The sequence below is a fragment of the Apaloderma vittatum genome, unplaced genomic scaffold (assembly GCF_000703405.1).
Source record: "Apaloderma vittatum isolate BGI_N311 unplaced genomic scaffold, ASM70340v1 scaffold36973, whole genome shotgun sequence".
In the NCBI taxonomy this organism is placed as follows: Eukaryota; Metazoa; Chordata; class Aves; order Trogoniformes; family Trogonidae; genus Apaloderma; species Apaloderma vittatum.
The window spans coordinates 57,771-76,899 of NW_009710505.1; the positions used below are offsets into that span (position 1 = coordinate 57,771).

Below are 19,129 nucleotides of genomic sequence, written 5' to 3' on the forward strand. Positions count from 1 at the left end.
TGAGGACAACAAATCGAAGAAAAAGCACAGACAAGCCTCTGAGAGGCTTTCCTGCCCTACCACACACTGATATCCACACAGGACGATGGTTTGCGTTGCCCTGCCTTCTCATGCCAGAGAGGAGCATGAGCCACTCCGCTTTCAAAGTCATCACAGAAGCTGCCAGCTTGTATTTCTGCTGTGAAAGAATGACGTATCAGCAGCTCTGTGCAAAGGGCTGATAGGAAGCTTTGAGGTGACACTTGTTACAAAATTAATCAACAATATTATGCCCATCATTCATTTCAATCATGGCAGGTGACACCTCCTGCCAGAATTATGGAGCGCATTTACAACAGTGGCATTGCTTAAAGGACACAATCAACTTCAGGCTTGTTTTGTCTTCTTACAGCCTGCCCAATTTCAAAATCAAAATGTAGGTAGCACGTCGGATTAGAGCACTCACCTTTGTGCTGCTTTAGCACAGTTCAAAAGCCCAGAGCCCAGGAACCACAGCCAGCCACAGAGAAACTCACCCCACCCTCCCCTTCCTCCTCCTCTCACACGACTGACACTCTCATCTCCACTGCTGCTGCTGCCGTCCACGAAACAATGCAAGCAAGAGATGCCATTGTGCCTTCCTACAATGACAAGGATGGAAAACCACTGTACATGAGATACAATGGGAAGGAATAAGAGAAGGGAGAGAGTAGTTTACACTTATTCCTACAGTTAATGATTTTAGATGCTGTTTGTACTCTTGCTCTCCCTTCCTCTCTGCCCTCCCCATTTGCTCTCCTCTTCCCCTCCAGTCCCCTCTCAGAATAATATATATGAGCAAACAGACATACTCATTAAAAATGAGTTACAACTTGATGTAAATCACATCCAGATTGCAGTTTCTGAGATCAGAGGCAAGAATGAAATTAGTTATGCCAAGACTCAAATAGTTCACAACTTACAGCCCCACACGAGAAACACTATTTTCAGATGGCACACTCCAGGCTTCATTTGAAGAAGATATACTCATGATTAGTTTTTAATAACGAACGAGTCGTTCCGAGCCATCTCTTATTCAGCAGCACTTCCAAAAGCACTCGCACAACACTCTTGTGAAGGCACAGTGAAAGGCGTTTTCTGTTTTCATTTCTACATTATCTCATGAGCATACAAAGGACAATATGTGATGACAACTAAAGAGTTATTCTCTACTTTATTGCAGGAACACATTTTAAAATTAAAACCCATGAAGAAATCTACAGAATGATTCAGTTTTCATATCAAACAGCTGCAGACCCTGTAACTGAAATAGTGTGTCTAAGGTTATAAATGAAAACCGTTCAGTATCATTCTTTGAGTGACAGATTAAATTCCTAATCCAGTTATGGTAATGGCCACATTTGTAGTTTAACATAAATTAAGAGCTTAATTATATTTGTGACTATTTTAAACAAAATTACAAATTCCTTTGTACCTGTGAACATAATTTATAGCAAAGCCACGTTCATTCTCCAAAACAATCTATTTTACACTGCAGCACAACACTGCTCTAATGGTATAATGTAATTCTTGTTGTAGAATGCGGAAAGAATAGATTCACTAGCAGCACAGAGGTTTTGAAGATAAATGAAGATGCTATTCATTCAGGGATAATTTCATCTTAGAACTATATGAAAGATGTTTCACGCACAAACAGTACCTGTATGGTTTCGGATTTAAGCATGTTTTCAACTACAATGCAATGCTGCTAGATTGATTATGTTGATACTGCATTTCTCATCATGAAGAATTCTGGCTTTTATTCTCTTTTAAAAAAAAGCGGTTGTCAGATTTTCATTTCAGCACTGAGCCTTTGTTCAAGCCTCAGCAACAAGTTCAAATTTCTGCTAATGTTTTATCTAGAGAAAAAACAAACCACAATTCATATACACACACACCAAAAAAAAAAAATCACAAATCTGTTGAGGACAATTAATCACGCATGACTTACACATTTATTTGATTACTTGTTGAAGTAAATAAGCAGTTGGTCTGTGTAACACAATTTTAAATTGCCCAAACATACTTCTGTCATTCAGGACTAAGAACAGACAACTCTAAACACACTTTGCTGGAATATATTAAGACCATTTACAAGGACATCAATTGCACAAGCAATTAATACATATCTTAGCATAAAGAGCTGCAGGCTCTATAACCTCAGGACAGCTCTGAGAATTTCCACAATCCCCAACATTTCAGACAGTCTTTTAAGCAAGACTCTAAGACTACCTGCATAAAGATTTCAGAAGAACCTGTAATAACAGAGGCAGTCTCAACATCCACATTCCTCTTCCTCCTCCTCCTCCTCCCGGCAAGTTGGAACAGTGATGCTCCTCTGAGCTGCCATTTGAGGCAAGAGGCCTGGCACAGCGCAGCTGAATTAACCCCCTCCCCTCCTGCTCAGCCCCACCACTGCCACCCCAGCACTGAATAAAAAGGCTTTACCTGCACCAGGCGTCAACAGGGAGACGGGGCTGGAGAGGCTCTCTGCTTCAATCTGAAATATATTCTCCTACGGTAATTCAGTTTTAACCCATTTAAAGACTCCCATTTTTCCCTCCTTGAAGTTGTGGAGCTGTTTTCATTACTGAAATAGTTGTGTATTTGCTTCTGCATTTTGGTGGCTTTTTTTTACTATGATAAGACTCATAAGCACGAATGCTGTATAATGGAATCTGTACAATAAATAAGCAGAGAATGGTTTAACCATAAGTCATGTTACCCAGGAGGTGTATGTGTTTTCATTAACTTTAACGGGAAGAGGGCTGAACGTCTCACAAGGAGAATGGAGCCTTCATTCTATGTACAACATGCTCTTTCCTATAGCTGGATAATAGTTACTGAGTAGTATTTTCCCTTGATTTTAATTCATATAGGGTGAAAACAAAACTTCATTCAATATCAAGATTTTGCAGCCCAGGATGAAATGAGCTTCACTTTCAACAGGGCTGTATAATATACTTAAAGTTAAACACCACGACGTACCAGAGTTAATGCACAAGCTCATGTGAAGTTGTGATGCGTTTTCAGCAAATATAAAGGATCTGAAGCCGGTAAAAGACAAGGGAATTGTTAACTTAGTCTGTTTCCAAGTACGACAATGGGCAAAAGAGAATTAAAAAACACCACCACTACCAGAATCAGCAAGAGAGGTTCTCCTCAGAGATGAGAGCTCCTATTTTTTTGTTGTTGGTTTGGCTAGGTTTTAACTACTGAAGGCACCACCAGTTACTCAGCAATGCTCAGAATACTCTGTCCTCCCCTCTCTTATCTGACACGTAGCTATAGTCAGGAGTCCAGATTTCATTACACAATGAGAAATTCTAAGACCAATCGTTATTAAAACAGCAAGACTAAACTAACTTCCTGTGTTCAATCCACAGCCCTCACTACTCATTAACATGAACAAAATGCCTCCAACAGTCTGTTACACCTACACGGAGAGTAACTTGCTCAGCTGTCTACTCAGTCTGCTTTGGTGACTAAAAGTACAGGAAACGCCATCTGTATTGCAGAGTCATCAATTTTAAAAAACTCAACTTTTACTGTGTCTAATTACTTACTGTGGCATAGGATGTTACTGTTTATTTAACATGTACCTATCTGCATACATGTCCTGTAAGAGCTACCCCAGAGTAGCATTACAAAGAGGTGCTGGCAAGGAGATTTTGAGAAAGATCTGAAAGACCAGTTACAGCACATTTAGAGTCTTGTTGTGAACCGTGTTCCTTAAAAATTTGATGGCGGCTGATTCCACATGCTCTTTTCACCAGAGGGACTCAAAATTCAATTTTCACCACATAGAAGTTCAGCAAGCCATGAACAAGCTATGTATCTGCTCTGGTGATATTCATGTGTCCCAAATCAGCAACATGGGGAAAAGGAATGGCAATAGTGAGGAAAAATGTCCTAGGTACTAGCTCTTCCCATGCCCCATTCCTATTTCTTCCTCAGGAAAAGAACACACACACATCCTAAAAAAAATAAAAGAACCAACCAACCAAAAAAAATAGCAAAAAGATACACAGGGACTCATGAGAATAAAAATTAAATGCTAAACCAGAGGAACTCGGCAATTTCCTTACAGAAAACACACCATTATATTTAAAGCTTTCTGATTACTAAGCTATAGCAATACATAACTGCAGATTCTAGCTCATTTTAAAATGGATCAAAGACACCAAGGACAGCTATTCTCTCAGTCACAACCATGTTACACAGATTCTTCAGGAGAGATATGATTCCCCAATACAAAACTGTTCTATGAAGTTTAAGATCAGATATCTACTAGAGACATATTTATAGTCATGGCTACTATCAGCTGTCCAGCTAGAGAATATTGAAGAAAACCAAGCATTTTTAATACATTATAGTTAATTTATCATCTAAGTGACATGTGTAGGATAACAATGGACTGGAAACAGCAAAGCAAAATGATGCATTAGAAAAGGAAATTTTAGGGTTATATTGTTGTTTCTTTTTTGTGTGTGTTTTAAATACAACCCACACCTACACATATTGTTAGATGGTAATAAAATTCATGAGAACCACAGAAAATACATTTGCTGGAGTAAAAACGAAAACCAAGATCAAGTGAGCAACAGAAAAACTCATTTGCATTACTGTGAGGCACGATATGAAACACACCGCCCAAACAAATAAATGCTGCCCCATTTATTTGGTGTATCAAAGATGACTCCACTTTCCAGCAAAGGATAAAGGTATCTTCCTGCTGTGACAGAATTTATTCTTGGAGGTATTTCCTAGGTTGCCAGGCTGGAAGAAAAAAGATCTTGGAAGCAGTTATCACGATCAAATGATCCTAATCTTTGTACCGGTAATGTCAGTTACAGTCTCCAAGCATCCCACTTGGGCTGGGACGTGCCTTTCTGGGCAGCCCTCAAAGCCTGCTTGCTCAAACTGCTCTGAGCTAAACTGCACACACAAAGCAAGAAGCAGGGGACAAGCCCAACTCCCTACTATGCAAAGCAGCAGGGAAGTCGCTTTGAAGATCAGGAACCTTACAGACATCCTGCTCATCATCACTTCTGACAGCCAGGCCCTCTCTACTAATGGGGAAAACATCCCCTCGAGATTTGAGGTTGCTGAACCAAACAGGTTAATGGAATTTACATGGACTCCACAGCCACAGAGGTGATTTTAAGTCAATTAGAGATGCAAGTTTGTCAATTATATGGACTATTTCTAAAAACCACTTTGGATCCCAACCTTGTATACACGATGAAATTGACAAAACCTACCGAAGACGTGTAAGGATTTGATGCCCACAGCATGTAGCAAACATGTCTCAAGTTTGGGGCAGTATCAGCTTTGAGAATTAAATAACCAGCAAGCATCATGCACGATGTTAAAAGGCAAAGTAGCATACCAAGTGACAAAAGATGTGAACCATGCACAGTTCCCAGAGTAGGTAGGCAAGCAGATATCATACAAACATAGACCAATATAAATACAAGTACAAGCAGCGGCACTCTGTAGAGGTCTCTTAAAATTTTCATATCCTTTAGGCTCTGGCACTTCGATGACAACATAAAGCGCATCAGAGCAGTAACTAAGTCACTCATTTTGACAGAACTAATTCTTAAATTATTCACTTAGCTAAATACACATATTTTAGCGAGATAATAATTCAAATAATAAAATGGAGTTAACATCTCTAGTTTATAGAAAAGATGACATTTTACCTGAACAGCAAGGGAAGATGCATTATCAGAAAGCAAAATTTGTTCCTCTGTTGAAAGAAAAAACAAAAAACACAATTACAAAAAACAGTGCCCATTTAGCTACCGACCTGTAACTGCAAGCCATTCTGGGTTGCATTTCTTATGCATGAAATAAGAAGCACATATATAATTACTATGCAGCTGGACTAGAAAACCTGTGACACGAATACTAAAAAAAAAGGAAAGAGAAAAAAAAAGAATACCAGGAATATTTCTCCTGCAAATGCAATTGCATTTTTCATACATTAACACCAACGTACAAGAAAAAATGCTCACAACTAAAAACCAAATGCTTGAGTTTTACGCCAATTACTCCTCTTCTAATCAAAGTTAAATAAAACCGCATCTTCATAACTCCGCTGGCTAAAAAGTAAAAGCATTCAGAAACCTATAAAAGCAGCTTGCAGTTAATATTGCACACTGTGTCTAGGTCTGTCACACAAAAGAAAGATGACAAGTTCACTGCAATAAAAATTCCATGCTTAGAAGACTAGGGCTGCTACCTATTAGTCTTCATTACTTTGCAGTCTTCTGACAACTGTAGCAGGCTGCTGAGCCCCAAATGGGGGCCATAATGTGATCTGATGATATATGAAGAGCTGCTAAAGGGAGCCTGAACCATCCTAGCCTATACATTTTAACAGTTCCTTTTTACTGAGAGCCCACTTTACCACAAGACTTCAAAAATCTGCTGCCTCAGCTATTGGTGCAGTAAATCTGCCAACTGTGCCTGCAACCACATAATTTTACACTGCCTACAGCAGCCAATATAATGAGTCAATAATAAACCAAGGACCTTATAGGCCGTGAATAGCTGGTTTATATTGGCAGATGCAAGCGTAGCTAAAACCTCTGACCAGACAAACAACACAAAGGACTCTTTTAACAGTTTCTACGCTTCCTTGCAGTTAATTATCTTAGTGCATATTTAATGCGTTTTCTAAAAATAAAGCAATTATTAACTGCAAAAAACAGTGTACCCACCCTTCAGTTGCTGATACAACGCAGCATTTTCAGGCCAAGGCTCTGCGGCTGTGGAAAGAAGAGGAATTAATTAAGAAAGCCAAACAACAATGTGCTTGCAGATGCCGGCTGAACACAAACATTACTTAGAGCAGGAACTCAAAATACAAAGACGCTGATGCGAGATTTAACCTGCCCTAAAAACATCCCACCATCACTCTCTTCTCCCACACTTCTCTCCTGCTCACGGAGGGACAACTAAGAGCAGAAACCCAAATCCCAAAATTTCACTTGCTAGAAAAGCTAAAAGTCAAGCTATGTTACAGAATGGCCTTACAATTCTCAAGCAGCTCAAGCAACTTTTCCCCTTCACCATAAAGACATCCTTGTGTACACTCCCATCGCAACTCTGGCCACTCTCAAGAGGTACTATTTATTAAGGTACTAAACCAAGAATTCGGGAAAGAACAGAACAGGGCACACAGGAGAGAGGCACAAACTTCCAAACCAAGTGTGAAGACTGCTTTGGGGGAACAGAAAAGCTTTCTGCCTTTTAAGGTTGTGTCCTCGCTGGTCCTATAAAATACTCATAAAGCCAGGTGCATGGGCATGTCAGCAACCTACCCACCAGGGCAACTGGGACTACCTCCTGCTTTAAATGATGCACTGGTCAACCCTAAAATGGGAATGTCAATATGCATTAAAAAAAGCTGCATCATCAGTTGTTCAGTTGAATAGTTGTTTAAAAAAAAACCACAAAGAAATAAAAGACAATCACATCTTCCAGTTGAGAGCCATTGCACTTAATCAATCATATATCACTTGAATTTATGGGAAGGCAAAAATAATAATCAGTACTGATTTACTGTTAATGGTAGTATTAAGACAACAGCTCACGTTGTTTTGTCTCCATTACACTCCTTGTCTGATTAAAAATCTATTTTTAAATACTAATTCAAACTTTGTGTTCTACTCAAACCAGCTATTTGTAAACAAAATTGATATTCTTTTTAAAAGCAGTAATGTCTATAACCAACTATGAGTGGTTCAAACAGAAATACACCCCTGGCTCCAGTAAGGTCCTTCGCATCTTTGCCCTTAGAACTCAAAGGAAAAAGATGCACAATTTTCAGATTGTCACTCTTTTTGGATACTCATGAAGTATTAACTTTTATGAAAGCCACACTGAATTGTAAAGCTTGTAACACTGTATACAGTTTTGCAAAGGTCAGTACCTCTAACATTAAGGAACAGAGCCAATCAAAGCTATACAAGTACGGGCATGAGAAAGCAAGTAATCACATTTAAGTGTCATGAAAAAATGTTTTATGTTTTATTGTAGCAGTTATGGGTTTTACACCCCTCTATTAAAGTTTTGCCCTGAAGTAAAAATTCCTGAGGTGGAAGTACATTTATTTCTTTAAATAAAATGCAACTAAGATAGCATTTGTGGTACTATAGCCTTAATTGTTTAAAATAATTTATTAACACGCATTTATTCAGGTTAACTGAAGTCTTGTGAGAGCAAATGGAATAAGGAAATTAAGACTGTTATTACTATACTTTAGCAAACATACAACTGCTGGACTCTCTGAGATACTTAGAGATGTAACTAAGTCACAAAAGTACACTGATCTCATAAATGCTCCAGCCAACCAGTGAAAACATCCTTTTGATATGGAGAACTTCAAACTGCACCAGCCCATCTCCTCCGAAAACTTTTACCTGACCCTCTTTGGGCTGAAATGTCAGATTTATATCCAGTTCTTGGACTCCGAACCAAACAGGAAGTAGCCTATTTTATACATAAATATATATACCTATATATATACACATATTTATATATATAGGTATATGTACATATCTATGTATATACAAGAGCTTCTTGGTGCACAGAACCCAAAACTGCAACACTGCTAAGGCCATATGCATGCTGTAAAAAAAAACACAAGCAGAGTATTTGTTACAACTTGTTTGCCCTTATCAGCTTAAATCTTCCTCCACATTCAACTGGTAACATATAGATTTTCATGAACCGTATCTGCTGACACTAATTTCATTTAGTCATGATATGAAAGTCTTTATCCCACAGTCTTAGTACACAGGAGCACGTGCCCAAATTGAAGAAAGGAAAGGACAAGGGTAGTTTAAAATCTTTGCTTTCACTGATTCGCAGTCTAGTTGTGCACTAATATATGTCTTCTGACAAATAAATTAAAGGAGGACAAACAGTCACATAAAAATCTCAGCCTTCATTAGTACACCTTACACTCCAAATTTCAGCAGTTCTAAGAAAACGAATGAATAATACCCCTGGCACGTGGTACCTGACAGTTTCCGGAGGGGAGGTCACAATTCTGTCCATGTTTGGATGAGGTGACCACATGCTCAGGAGACTTGAATCGAGGCCTTTGGTTCTTTGTACGCAGATCAAATAAAAGAAAATTGATTTTGCTATCACTGTGCAGACTGGATTTTAAAATAATCAACCTCACACTAAGATCCACAAGTTATTACTCATGTCCTAGAAAAAATACTTTGCAGCATGCATTCAGAATTGCATGCAACAGATCGCGTTCCACGATACCAGAGATGCACACGCAAAGCCTATGCAATCCTTTGGAAATCAAAGAATTAAATACCCACTCGCTATCTGTCCCGTATCTTCCAATTGCCACTCACGCTCTTTCTTCCAAGATGTTGAGAGCATGATATATTTTTTTCTGATGAAGCAGGAAGTTTAAATACACACTGCTACATGAGAGGTCCCAGTTCATAAGGTGCAAGCTAAATTCAAATATCAGCTCCCAAGACACCTTCACTAAGTTGTAAGGTGAAACACGCAGCCCTGCTGCGGGGGAAAAGAAAACCCTGCTGGGGGGAAAGGAGGAGGAACAACTGCTGAAGGGATGTCACAGGCCTCCACAAGAGAAGAAAGTGTGTAACATCTTTAACGCACGGCAATGACTCTTGCCTTATGAATGTAGGTGAAGACATAATTTGTAGAATAATAGGCACTAATATTACACGCTGCTTCAGTTCTGTCATATTTCCAATCCATCAAGTTGATTAATGCTATAATAACTCCTCACAAACTTATCATTTGTGCACTAATGAAGTCAAATCCAGTTTATCCTTCGGCAACTATAATCTTCTGGTCTGTAGATGGTCGTTTCCCTGCTAACCTCGGCTACTGTGGCGCTAGGTATATAAAAAGAAAATTAACAAATGTGGTGTCAGTTCAGTTTCAGAAGCTTTCAACGCAGAATCCCATTTATGCAACAGACATTTTTATCATTAGTCACTCACAGGATGAAATAACTGCCTGGAAGTATGCCTTACAGGAATAGCTTCTCTACATATCTTAAGAATAAGGAACTATTTGGTTCTTCCTTCTGCCTCCATAATCAGAGGAATTACTATTGTGTGGTTTTCAATGGGTCTGCCTCTCAGACTTGCAGTCTTTAGTGAAAGTTGTTTTCCCACCCTACTGAAATTTTTCCCAGGCTTAGCAAAGTCAAATATTTAGTCTTTCATGTGGATTGCCTGCCGTTTGTTCATGACAAGCAAACCTCATACCGTTGTTTCTCTACCATACTGCTCGTTTTAATGCCAGTTATAGGAAACAATCATCTGCGGGATCAGTCCTCCCTGTTAAATTTGTCTGAAAAGAGTCCGAGTTCAAAAGTTGCCGGGAAGAGAAAACTAAAGTGAGATGGACATGGGAGGCATCATTGCAAAAGCCCTGTTATCCTAGCAGCTGAGAATTTGGCAGACACAGCACCACAGCACCCAGAGAAGTCAAATGGCAGAGACCACCTACGTACAAACCTCTCTGGTTTTGTGGATGACTTAAAATGCATGAAAATTTCACTAAGCTCAACGTGTTTGTTAGTCAAAGTGGATTAGTTATTAACAGTTTAGCATAGAAAATGCAACTTTCAAAGTGTTAGCAGGGTTCTTAGGGGTCAAATTAGACTTTTAGAAGAAAATTCTGTGAACTAGTATGTTGCATGTTCCCAGTGGAGTTTTAATTACTCAGGTTTGTAGCTATCTACTATGACAGATTCCTAGACTCTTCACCTGCCTTGTCAGAGAATGATTTAGAAAATACATAATTTCTGCTCTCGCAAAAAGCTTCCCAAACACAGAATGAGTCATGACAGTCACGTCAAATTCTCTGCCACTAAAAATGTAATGCATTAGGTTTATTTTGCAGATTTTGTGCTGAAATATTTTACTTGTGCAACACTAAGGCCAGAGACAGATATTCAAACAGCTTTTTGATTTCAACGTTTCCAGATGTCTCAGACTGTCATTTCAGCCATAAGACTTTATCCACCCAAATACTTTTAGGACAGCAAGAGAGAAGAATGCACACACGCAGTAAGAAGAGATACTTAAGAGCAACTGAACCCCACTAACAGCAGGGGATCAGCAGCTCACCTGAGGCCGACGCACATCTCTGCTCCAACCGGCGCTCTCAAAACAGGACATGCTATACTTGTGCAGGGGTGAATTTTAATTAAAAGAACAAGAAGCTGCAATAAAATGCCCCCAGTGAAGTTTGTGCAAGAGGAAGCACCACATTCCCAAGATGCTCTACAGGGCCTCAACTCCACAAATTCCTTGTCCAGGCTGTTGAGAGCCTCTTTATGAGTGTATGAAACTCAGTTTCAACTCCCACACTCTGAAGCACTGGGAAACTATTCATCCTGTGTCAGTGCTGCCTGGACGGACATTTTCATCCACCTTCCCCAAGGTGCTTCGCCATGATGAAAGAGATGTAATGAAATAAATGGTTTACAGTTATGCCTTTAATCCTGTTACTTAAAAAAAAATAAGACCCTGGCTGTGAAAATGAGAAAACATTAAATACTTTGCATGGTAAATTGTGGAATATGCTAAATCACAATTTAGCCATTTCAGCGGTCTAGTATGAACAGCCGGCTTCAAGCAGCAGCGTATGTGGTGTGGTTTGCTCTGCCAGTCTGTCACTCATTCAGCACAATTTTTGCCGAGCTGCAGCATTCCTGAGTTTCATCCATAAACGCCAGAGACTTCTATCTCCAGGCATCAAGATGTTCCCTCCTGCATGGGAAAAGAAGTAATCAATGGGCTAAAAGCTTCTGTAGGAAAAGCTTCTGTAGGAAAACACCTGAAATTAGGTTGTTCCCAGCTCTTCGCAATATCATAGAATTTTGGTGGGGCAAGAACATTTTTGGAAGGCAATGCAGACAGAAATTATTTTGTTATAAAACTAGCCTATGCCTAAAAAGATTCAAGGATAAAGAATTAACACCAAATGTTACCATTCTGTTCAAGTACTGAAACTATACCATCAGAAGTAAATCAAGGCAATTTCTGCTCCAAATCTCCTATAAACTTAAATTTACTGAATTCTCAGTATGTCAGTGATTTATCTTTTCAGGTCTTCTTTCTGCTTCTGTAAATTAAGTACTAGGTCAACTAACAATCTGTTCCATGCATTTCACAGTGTGCTGTTGTGCAGGCGAGGACAGGACCTGGCCCAGGAACATCTGACCTTCTCAGACAGAGCAATTTCCTGAAATGTTCTTTTCTGGACCCTATAGAAATAAAGACTACTCCATTTCTAAAGTCACCACATTCAAATGGATCAATTTCCTTTCTGCTATGTTCCTCTTAAACAGTTTGATATTAAACTTGCATAAAAAGGAGGAAAGCTAAAACATCTGTATTTACCAGTTTGGTTCACGTGGCATTAAAGGCTTGTTAAAATAGCCAAGAGGCAAGATATCCTCTATTAAAACCAGAAAAAACTTGGCATTAATTTGAATCACTGTATTGTAATATTACAGCTGGAGATATTAACTTACAAATTATTTCCACATAGTTTCCTTCAGCCTCTCCCTAGGTACAAATTTGATTAAATTATAATGAGATACCTCAAAACTGTTTTCTCAGAAGAGCAAACACTAAAAAGAAACATAGTCTTACATCTGGGCAACATTACTTACAAGTCCCCAAACATTATGCAGCAAACATCGTAACAATCAGCAATCTTTTTCAGTTTCCCAAGACTGATGCTAGGGGGGATCTGCTGCTCACTATGTTCTAGACGTAGTAACCCAAAGAAAAATGCAGAGAAAGTTATCCCACCGGCTCCAGAAGCAAAGAGGATTATTAGCTGCTTGATGTTAAGATATGTTAAAAAAGAAGATGATTACTTCATTTTCTTTTCATAATACAAATTGGTCACTTTTTCCAGTAGCAATACACTGTTTAAAAAGAAGATGTCAGAAGCTGATGTGTTCTTCTTTTCTTATTACAGGAAAAAAATGGAAGGGTATATTTTGATTAATATGGTCAAGCTGCAGCCCCTTTGGATGCAAAGCAGTTAAAAATATACACCTATATATACAAATATATTGTATATACAATATACATTAACAGTGATCAATAGAGGAAGTACAAGAAAGTTGTGAATTAGCTTCCTTAAGACCCACCAGTTCAACCCACCCACACCGAGTACAGATAAATTTCATGTAATTGGCCTGATTCTGTAAACTAACAAGAGCCAAGAAAAAAAATGAAAGCATCAGCAACTCCCTGGCTCTGCTGCCAAAGGACCAAAAAGTCTTTCATAGTGCCTTGCCAAATGAAAACTGATTTACACACAAGTTAAACAGCGTTCATTAAATCATGTATGAAATAATGACATCATTTGCTTAAATCCATCCCAGGCCTCCTTTGTGGAGATATTACAATTATATAAATCATGACTGTTCAGTAATTATTGATCAAGCAGGCTGTCAATGTAAAGACTCAATCTCAGCAGCAATTCTCAAACTTGGGTTTCCGGTGGCTGTGCCCCCAAGAGCATCAGCGTGTGACACTGCTGCAGCAGCCATTTAGCATGACACAATCTGCTTCTCCACCCTCCAACAAAGCTATTAATTGCTTGTATTTAAGCATTACTCCAATTCTGCTACTGTCTTCTGAGTTGACTTTCCAGAGCTTACCCATCTGCAGTTCAGTCCTCCCGGGTGCTCAGCGCTCTCACTGCTAGGGGAAGCCACAGGAGGGAGATCGCTTTGCATCTCCATGCTTGCAGAATCATGCCTCCCATCAGGAGAGGAGGCCAAAAAATTTCAACAAAATCAAATCCAGAAATTCTTAAATTTCTTACTAAATCAACATCTGTATTTCTTCAGGAAAATCAGAGAATGTGCCAGCTAAACAATCTCAGAAGATTTATTTATAAAGTCCTGACAAGCTGGATCTATTTTACTTATTCCTGAAATTCAGCATAAATGCTAGGTCTCCAAAAAGCTTGGTAATTCTTAATTATAGCTTTTTATAGATCACTAAATCAATCCCTTCCCTTTGTGCTACTTAAGTCCCTTGCCCCACTTTGGCCCTGACTCAAGAAGGAAAACTTCAAGCACAGGAGCTGTGAAGAGCAGGACAATGGAGGTGTGACACTCACCAAATCATAGAATGTGTTGGGCTCCAAGGGACCTTTAAAGCAGGGACATCTTTAACTAGATCAGGTTGCTCAGAGCCCCATCAAGCCTGACCTTGAATGCGTCCAGGCATAGAAGCTCCACCACTCCTCTGGGCAACCTGTTTCAGTATTTCACCACCATCATATTAAAGAGCTTCTTTGGCGAATCCCTTAAGTGCCTTACTGGGCTGAGATATTTCTTAGCTAGGTTATCTACATTTGTACGTTTTAAATTGGTCCTTTGAAAGCTCTCTTATATAGAGATCCCTTCTTCTCTGTGGTAGTCTGAACTTCTCCTGCCCTAAGGATGTTTGGCAGGAAGCCTGAACACCACTTCTGCAAAGTGCCCCAAGAGCTCCCACCCACTGCACCCCTACTCTGATCCACAGCCAAGCTCTGTACATATCTGTCCTGCCAGACAGGACCTCAGTATCCCTTGCCTGCTCCAAAAGCTGCTACACACACACACACAATTCCTGCTCGCCCAGCTCTGTCCGCTCTGGCCTTTCGCTAAAACTCCCCTTCATTGTTGTCTCTTTCCCATCTTGCCCACAGCCCTGAGCACAGCAGTACTGGGAAACACAAAGGGATAATAACAGAGACTCCTGGAGCCAGAGTCTTGCAAAGAGGCAAGAATTTCTGAGATCTTGAGGCAGGAACGCTCTGCAGGGTAGAAATGCAAACAGCACTGGTGCAGTCAGCCAGCCAAGGGGGAAGATGCTGCTTCAGGGCTCACAATCTTCAAGTCAGCCCAAAGCAGACGATGGTATTTGCAACGTCACCTCTCAGGCTCTTCCCCACCTCTGGGAAACACTGCAGACTCCCTGCTTCCAAATCTGAAAACGTTTATCCTGTTCTCTCAATCATATCCTCACAGTCTTCCTCACTTCTCTTCCAAAGCTTTCAGCAAACACACATCTAGTGTTGCCCCAATACAGCATTCAAATGTCAAAAAAATATATACACATGAAGCCAGACTTTGAAAAGTTCTTGCTAGGGATGCAAGCATTGCATTGGCTTCAATTTCCTTACAAAACAGCTACAAAGAAGAACTGTTAAAAATCCCCATCTCTCAAGCATTTTTGCTTTCCAATTCAGTAGGTACATTTTAGGTTTTTGGTTGGGCTTTTTATCTCCAAAGGAGAATGGTAACAATTTTTTCTGCGTACCTTGCAGCACCACTGTAATTTTTTCCTTTGATGTTTTCAATCCCTCCTACACATTTCATAGGTTTTACTACCACATGTAACTTCTTCCAGTTTGTATTAAAACATCTATGTTCACATGACATCTATGGCATCTTCTTAAGAACTGAAGATCCGAATTTAAAAATAAGAATAATAATAAAAACTTCAGAATTTGGAGTGAACTTTTTCTCTCTCCTCCCCATGGCTTGCATGCACCTGCAGTTTCCCACTCACTTTCAAAAGAGACAGCTGAAAAAACCCGGCAGCGCAGCAACATGACACCTGTTCAACTAGAGCAAAGGAGAGCAAGCAAGCCCTTCCACTCACTCTTGTTTTAAAAAGGAAGCGGCTTATAGGGTCCAAACCTACAGGAAGAGACCAGGTTAGTGCCTGGGGACAGTCAGAGAACACAGCACCCAAGGACCAGAGAGAAAAAAAAAAAAAGAGCAAGAAAGACAAGAAAAATCTGGTTCCTCTCCAAAATCATTCTTCTCTTGACCTCTTGTGTGCCCAGCAGTTAGGCTCCTAAACAGCACTCATGTCCGAACCATTCTACAACCGACAAAAGCTCACCTGCAAATCAAGCTGGACAATACCAAAATATTGTTACTTCTCATTTACTAATTTTGTTATTGTTATTTCTAAAGCAATCTCATTCCTGGCATGAGAAAAGAAGGCATCACTTTAGCAGAAAACACATAACAATAAAATGCTGATTAGAGAAAGACCACTTAGTCTTAATGGAGCCAGAAACAACTATAGAAGCACACTCTACGAAAAATTGTAATTATATTGCTTCTTAAAACCAAGAAAGAACAATATCTCAAAATGAAATACGTACTGTACTATAATAATTGTGAAAGTCATTTCTCCCCAACCTAAAAAAAGATTAGATAGGCAATCCACTCAAAGTATTGGTTCAAGTCCAGACATAAAACATAACGTGTCTGAGCACAAATGGGCAAGAGTAGCATGAGAGACTTGTTTACTGAAACTGAACAAGAGTTAGAGGGATCCCTTTCAGCCTGATTACCAAAACACAACAACAAAACCATGTAATATGCAAAAGAACACTGTAAGACAAAAACCACACAGCCTGACCAATCTGGTACTTTCAAATCACCTCTTTTTTACTACAAGCACCTCTGCAGCAGCCTTAAACAATCTGTGCTGCAGGAAACCTATTATTCAAGTAAAAATAACCATTTTTCTCACCTTACACATGCAGGAAATGTTACCATTTACCTATGCACACTTTGATGCACAGAATGCATACTGAGTTTAAATTTCACATCTTCATGCGCAGGAACAATTTAGTTGGTCGGGTTTCATTCCCTATGTACTTGTCCTCAGCCAAATTGCAGCTTGTCTCAATACATAAAACATGCATGTCAGAGATTTATTTTCACTCTGGCATGTCACATTGGATGTAGACTCACTAAGAATGTAAAATATCTAAAGGCAGAAGGGCATCTGTTTTTCAAACTGCATTCATTTCCCTTAGTATTAAAACTAGCTACTACCCTTGGACGTAACTCAACGGCAATAAACAGAAGTAATTTTCCTGAGATCAAAGGACAAACAAGGATATGATTTTCTCTCTTTTGATCACCAATATAAAACTAATGTTTTGGGGTTTTTTTTAAAAAAAAAAAAGTAAAGCATACTGACTAATTCAGTGATCAATTAAATATCTTTTCAATGATCTTTTATAAATGATTTGAGCAGTCAGCTTCTCAAAACTACTAGAGTTAGAAAGATTAATGTTCTGGACTACTTGAAAGCTGGCACTCTAATTCTTCTTACAGTATAAGCACTCACTCCCTATCCTGTTAACACGTGATTGACGCTGAGCTACTCTAAACAAATTCTCTAGCACATTATCCAATTAATATTTTCTAGAGTTCAGAAATAGATGATTTAAAACATGACATAACATGCTTGCAATTCATGACGCTATGGAAACATCTGGTTATTATTCCCTGAGACACTGCACCAACCTCCTTGTATTTGTGAATGCGGGAATAGTTGAATGGCCCTACAGCAAGTGTTTTACTCCACATAAGTGACTTAGTCCTCATTTTGCATTTAATCATTAATGCCTCACAGCAGCAGGCTATGCCTCGCACGTTCGTGAACACATGAGGCACAGAGAGGATGCTGGATTACTGCAGCCGTGCGCGCGGGCTGAGCAGGTGATGGGCCCAGGGCAGCTGAGGCTGGAGGTATTCCTGGAGGTCTAGAGCCACCCAGAGCCATTTCCAGTTTGGTACTGAGCATCTCCAAGGAGGGAGATTCCACAACTGCTCTGAGCAACCTGCTCCAATGTTAAACCACCCTCACAGTAAAAAAAGTTTTTATGTTCAGATGGTATTTTCTGTGCTTCCATTTCTGCTGAGATGGTGAACAGGCATGTCAAAGTAAACGTGTAAGTGGCGGGAAAGGTGAATGCATGTAGTAGTTTAAAAAAAAAAAACACTAATATATATACAACTAAGTAAGCAAGGAAGTTATGATCCCCTGCTCTACTAAAACCCTCCCTTCAGCTTTTAAAACATTTCTAGAAAACAAACTATGCTGGGATTACTTGTCTTTAAACGCCTGTAAGCCAAGACCTACGCTTCATAGCTGTTACATGTAAGAGCAGATGGAGCTCACTGCAACCGCCATGACAAAGCCACCATCTTCATGAATAGGACCCTCGATCACAAGTCCATCAAATTTCATTTTTATGGACATGTAAAAAAATCTCAATCATTCTTATATTTCCATACATATGTAACAGAAGGGCAGCATTCATAACCATAGATATGGGGATAAGACACTATTAAAACAAGTGTTATTGTTAAGTGGTATTTTCTCCTTGTAGATACACCATTTTTTCTTTCTCATAAATATTCTTATATTTGCAGGATATTTATATCTTCATGGTATCAGAATGAAATATTCTCTTTGTCTGTGCAGTGCTTCAGGAAATTCAAAAAGTGTGGTGGGTATTGGCCAAGATCCTAAATAACTTTTTTTTCCCCCCTAGAAAAATCTTCTGTTTGAACAAATTGAGTGATTTTGCCATTATTTAGTTTCAGCCTGGGACTGGTACATTTTACAGATGAGCCGGGAAAGCAAGGGTATTTTTTATTTTCAAGAGAGATAACTGCTTTGGACACAGATTTCGTTTTGGGAAAGCAAAGACAATGTCATAATTTTGTTTTAAAGCATGATTCAGTGGACAAAGCTTTGTGCTGTACCCTGAGTCACAGTAAGTAGCTGTGTATCCGGCAGGGGTACAAGATTAATAAAATAGTACCAACCATTTCTACTCTGCAAAAATAGAGAACTATTTCCAGTATCTTTCTATTAGATGCCTACATATTATTTTACCTCTAAAAAGGAAACATGCATCACTTAACCTGTGACTAATCGGTAAAAGATGAGGTGCTACTGTTTTAAGCTTATTAAATTAAATATTGAGAAGCTCCAATACCCTCGGAGCACCACCTTAATAGTACAACTACTAACACATGGGTCCGACATCAGTACAAGCAAATATACCCCAAAAGGGAGGCAAGACTCTCTTCAGGAACAGAGAAAGAATGCTTCATCAAGGAGGAGCCAGCTGTTGCAGAACTTTGTCCTCTTGTTTACAGTTTTTCAAATGCATTTTCATTACATTATACTTAATGCGGATCTACCATAGCTGTATTCCACAACAATTTGCTTGTTCA

The 19,129-nt window shown here is 39.3% G+C and overlaps 1 protein-coding gene across 1 annotated transcript in view; it reads right to left on the reverse strand.

The window, feature by feature from the left end:
* Window positions 1-6,797, reverse strand: part of MTX2 (metaxin 2) — a gene marked incomplete at its 5' end in the record, with an annotated part of 21,162 nt that extends 14,365 nt beyond the window's left edge. Inside the window, 2 exons of the mRNA XM_009867311.1 lie at window positions 5,727-5,773; window positions 6,750-6,797. Coding sequence (XP_009865613.1) covers window positions 5,727-5,773; window positions 6,750-6,797 — 95 coding nt within the window. The remainder of the gene's footprint in view (window positions 1-5,726; window positions 5,774-6,749) is intronic.
* Between the last annotated feature and the right edge of the window lie 12,332 nt (window positions 6,798-19,129).